Raw genomic sequence first — 5,635 nt, 5'->3', positions numbered from 1 at the left:
AATAATAATAAAATAAGAATTATTGATAATTTACCAATATTACCAATTCAAAGTTTTAGTGAAGCATGTAATGAAATATGTGTTAAAAAACCACAAATTTTATTTGATATGATTACAAAAATTCTACAAAAATATAGTGAAATGATGAAAAAAGGATGGAAAGAATATATTGAAGAAAAAGGAATAAGTAAAGAATATAGTCAAATTTTTATTGATGTAATGTATAAAGGAATTGATTTAAATAGTATTGAACATATTATTGAAGAATTATATTCAACACCAAAAGAAATTAATGAAAAGAAAAATATTATTAAAGAAATTGGAACACAACAAGGAATTGAAATGAAAGAATTTATTCATCCAATTAATTATTTAATTGAAAGTATTGAATATCATCCAAATGTTAATAGTAAACAAGGAAGAATTGGAATGAAACAAAGTTTAATAGAAAGTATTATTCTTTTAATAAAAGAAGTATGTGAAAGAAATAATATTAATGGAAATTATCAAGACAGTAAAATTATGAAAGAAATTTTTAAGTTATCAATTAGTTATATTAATAAATTTATTGAAAATGAAGTAATAGAAGTTGGAAAGAAATTATGTGGAGATACTTTAAGTGAACCAATGATGAAACAAGCAATTTTACCAATTATTGATGACTTTTTAGAAGATTTCTTAATAGAATATCAAAGTAAGAAAGAAGAATATAAAATTGTTATTCCAAATATTAGAGAATATTTTAAAGAAATGAAAAGAATTATTGAAGATATTGAAGTTCAAAAACAACATGGAAAAGTTGGAGGTGAAATGTATTATTATCAACATAAAAATTATTACAGAGAACCAAATTTAATTACATATTTTAAATGTGCTACAGAAATTACAGATAAAGAAGTTAATGAAGAAATTATGAATTATATAATTGAATTATGTAATGGAAATAATACTATTAAAGATGAAATAGAAACAATTATTGAAGGAAATGGAAAAGAAATATTTTCAAAATGGGGTATTCAAAATATTATTGGATTTAATGACAATGATAATATCTTTAGAATTGCAGAAAGTTCAACTACAATTCAATTTTTTAAATTTATTAATTCAATTATGAAAGTTAATGTTATTACTGGACAAGTTAGTGTTAATGGAGTTATTGAAGCATTTTCACAAGGTATTGAAGAAGTATTTAAGAAATATCCAAATTATATTGGAAAATATTTTAAAGTAATTACAGAATATTCATTAGAAAATGGAGAATTTATTACTATTCTTAATACATTAAATGGTTGGTTAGAAAAATTAAATAAAGAATATAAAGAATTTAGTTATAAAGAAATAGAAGGTATTTCATCATTACTTGAAGAAATTCAACATATTATTATGATTATTCCAAAGAAAGAAAAAAAGAATGAAACAAGAAATCTTATTAAAAAAGAAGAAGGAAATGATGATATAATTAAAAGAGAAGATAAATGTAGTAAAAAAGAATATACTGAAGAATTTAAACAACCAATGTATCATTGTTATGTTTGTGATATTGATTGTTGTAATTCATGTATTAAAAATTGTCATGAAGGACATGATACTATTTATCTTGGTGAAGTAACTACTATTTGTGGATGTGAATGTAAAGAAGAAGAAGATAAAAAGAAAGATAAAAAACGTAGTAATGATGAAGGAGTTAAAGATAAAAAACAACAAGCTATTCTAAGAGCATTAAATAGAGATTATACAATACCTAAATTAATTAAAGAATTAATAGAACGAATTGAAGAAACAAAAGAACATTATAAAGAAGAGAAAGATAGAAATCAAAATGTTTTAAAAAATAAAGTTATGTTACAAAATGAAGGAATTGGTATTGGATATGAAGAAACTTTACTTATTGATAAAAGTCATTTTAAAATGAAAAGTAGTCAAAATATGAGAATTGTACCAATGGTATCTAAAGGAATTATTAAACAAAATTTAATATGTTGTGATGATGAAACACTTTATTATGTAAGAAAAGGAAATGAAATTGAAATGAATAATATTCAAAAACTTCTTTCATTAAAAGGAATAGAAAGAATAGAAAATAATGAAGAGGATAATGTTATTGAAGTTCCATTTGAAATTATTAATATGATTCGTTGTCCAGAAGAGAATAAAAAGATATTAGTTAATGGATATAGAAATGCAGAAATTATTATTATTGGAGAAAATGAAGAAGAACAACAAATTGAATTAGTTATGGATAGTACAGATAAAGATGTTTTTATTAATTGTATTGAATGGATAGATAAAGAACGTATTGCAATTACAACAAGAAATTCAATTAAAATATTTGAAATTAATAAAATTAATGAAAATAATAGTTCCATTATTGAACCAAGTATTGATTATAAAATTCCACAAGGAGAAATTTTATCAAGTGTTATTATTAAAACACCAATTATAAGAAGAATTATTATTAGTACCACTGAATCAGAATTGTTTTATCAAGATATTCCTAAATCATTTGATGAAAATAATAAAGAAGAAATTATTCAAAAAGAATTTATAATAAAACATGAGAAAGAATTATTTATAATGAAATATTTAGAAAGAGAAAATATATTAATATTAAGCAAAGAAACATTAGAAAGTTATTTAATTGAATTGAATAATAAAGGAGAAAGTTGTAATGAAGTAGAAACAATATTTGAAACATTACCAACATATTTTGTTGAAACAAGTAAAAATACAATGATTAGTAATTGTCAAGAGAATAAAAGTATTAAATCATATAAAATTATGAATAATGGATTAAATTATATTAAATTATATGAAAAAGAAGAAATTGGAGGAATTTGTTATAGTAATAAAGAACAAATAATATTTATTGGTATTTGTAATGGAACTCTTATTGGATTAAAAGAAACAGAAGAAATTGAACGAATTAATAAATTAAAACCAATGAGATCAAATAAACAAAGATTTTTTGAAAAAATAGAATATATTAAACCAGAAGAATATGAAATAAAAGAAGATATTAAAAGAATTATTATTCCAGAAGGTAGAATTCAATTATATCATTGTAGTATTAAATGTACAAAAGAAGTTATTCGAGGAATTAAAATTTATGTTGGAAAAAAAGTACCAAAACAAATTAATTTTAAAGAAAGAAGTTATCCAATTGGAGAAGGAGAAAGATGGTATGATATTGAATTAAGAAAAAAAGAATCACTTTCAAGTGATAATATTAATATTAGTTATTGTTCTACAATTAATGAAGAAGATAATATTTCAATTGAAGATATTGAAATTTATGGAGAAAGTAAAGAAGAATTTAATTATGAAGAAAGAAAAGTAATTGAAGAAATGAAAAAAGAAGATAATAAAGAAGGAAAAGAAAATAATATTTTTGAAGAAAGTATTAAAATGGGAATTGAAATCATTGGAATAATTTATAATATTACCAGAAGTACTAAAGATAGAGATGAATATAAAGAAGATATTATTAATAAAGTTAAAGAAATTTATAACAAAGGATATAAAGGAATTAATAAAGCATGTCAAGACACATTAAAATTACTTTCAGTTGATGAACAAACAGAACAAAAAATTATAGAACGATTTAAAGAAATTAATGAAGAAATGATTAATTCAAATGATAATAAAGAATGGAATAAATGTTTATTATTTATTTATGATAATCAAAATAAACGACCTAATATTCTTTTAAAATATCTTATTAGTAATCCTAGGTTTATTACAAATTTCTGTAATAATGTTATTGATAAATACAATGAATTAAAACCAAGTATTATTAGTATTCTTATTAAAATTTTATTAAGAAATATTGAAATTATTGAAATTTCAAAAAATCATTATAAACAACATTTTGAAGTTATTAAAACAATTGTTTTATTACCACATCAATTATCTGAAATGGCATTAATTACAATTTGTCAATATTTTACAGAAAAGAAACCAAGATTAAAAGAAATTGAATATACTATTAGAAGTATTATTCAAGAAAATAGAATTATTGCTGTAGAAAAACAAATTGAAGTTAAAGGAGGAGAAATAGAATTTGAATATGTTGAAAATCTCAAAGAAACATTAAATGTAATGGTAAATAATAAAAATAAAGGAAAAGAAGAAAAATTACAAACAATTACAGAAACAAAAGAAATGGCAATTAATAAAATTATTGATGAAAGAGAACCAATAGAAATGAATGAAATGATTTATGGAATTATTAATGGTATTTTAGAAATAATGAATCAAATTCAAGAAAAGAATAATATATTTGGAATGATGGGAGTTATATTTTATTGGATTATAACTCAAAAGAATTATATTATAAAAGAAGAATATGTTGATACATTAATAGATAAAATGATAGAATTGATTAAAGAAAATAATGAAGAAAATTCATTTATTATTATTAAATTAATAAGTTGTTTATTAAGTTCATTAGATATTGAATATTATCAACAATATACTCGGAATGAATTGACTAATACTATTTATTCATTTAAACAAGGTATTTTACCTAAACCATCAGTTTCATTATCAAGAACAATTGCTAAATCAATTATTAAAAATAAAAAAGGAATAGAAAATGAATTTTATCAATTATTTAAAAAAGAATATACTAAAGTTATTAATGGTGAATTAAAACCAGAAAGTAAAGGAGAAAAAGGAATTATTCATAGAAAACCAATTAGTGAAAATAATGAATCAATGTTTGATGGTATTGAAATGAAAATTATTGAAAATATTATGTCAACTATTTATTATTTATTTAATTATAAAAGAGATATGGAAATTAAAGAAAATAATGAAAATATATGGAATGAACCAATAAGAGAGTTAGTAAGTAAAAATGAATTTCATAATATTTCATATTCAGGAAAAAGAATGTTATATCAATTTGGTGGTGGTGCTTATGCGTTCCATTTAAAAAGTGATTCAGAAATGTATCAACAATCAATTCCAAAGATTATTGAAATAATGAATCAACTCATTAAAAAACAAGAAGTTAAAAATGAAAATGAATTTAAAGAAGAAATACATAAAATTATTAGAACTTCATTTAAACGTCCAAATTTATTCCAACAATACATTAGAGAAGATAATGAAATCTTTTTATTGATGATTGAACTTCTTTCAATGAACCTTCATAATAATATTATTATTTTATTATTACAATTACTTAGAAGTTCTTTCTTAATTAATGTAGATAAAACTATTAGAGAAAAACCAATTAAATATGGAATTACTCAACTTCAAACAATTATTGAAGAACGTCAAAAAGTTGTTGAAGATTTAGAAAAAAATAAAGATTCAGAAAGAATTTTTGTTGAAAGTATTTGTAAAGATTCTCATATCCTTCATAATATTATTCTTTCTTTATTACAATTAAATGATCAATTAATTAATGTTGAATTAACTAAATTAATTGAAAGTATTGGAAATTTAGCTAATCAATATCAACGTGATACTTTATTAAATATTTTATGGGATTGTTATCCTAAATTTAATACAAATTCTACATTATTATCAATGATTAGTACTATTTCATTCCTAAAAGCTCAAGGAACTTTAAAGATTGACCATTCTATTAATCAATATTTGAATTAAATTGAACTTTCTTTTTTTT

The 5,635-nt window shown here is 20.7% G+C and overlaps 1 protein-coding gene across 1 annotated transcript; it reads left to right on the top strand.

Moving 5' to 3' along the window:
- Window positions 1–141: 141 nt before the first annotated feature.
- ENU1_031930 (hypothetical protein) lies at window positions 142–5,616 on the top strand (the record flags this gene model as incomplete). Its single annotated transcript, XM_008857326.1, has 1 exon — window positions 142–5,616. The coding sequence occupies one exon, from the start codon at window positions 142–144 to the stop codon at window positions 5,614–5,616; it is 5,475 nt and encodes a 1,824-aa protein (XP_008855548.1).
- Between the last annotated feature and the right edge of the window lie 19 nt (window positions 5,617–5,635).

The sequence above is a fragment of the Entamoeba nuttalli genome, assembly GCF_000257125.1.
Source record: "Entamoeba nuttalli P19 unplaced genomic scaffold asmbl_2555, whole genome shotgun sequence".
Lineage (NCBI taxonomy): Eukaryota > Evosea > Mastigamoebida > Endamoebidae > Entamoeba > Entamoeba nuttalli.
Note: the sequence above shows the minus strand (reverse complement) of the source record. Positions and strands in the feature narration are given on the sequence as shown.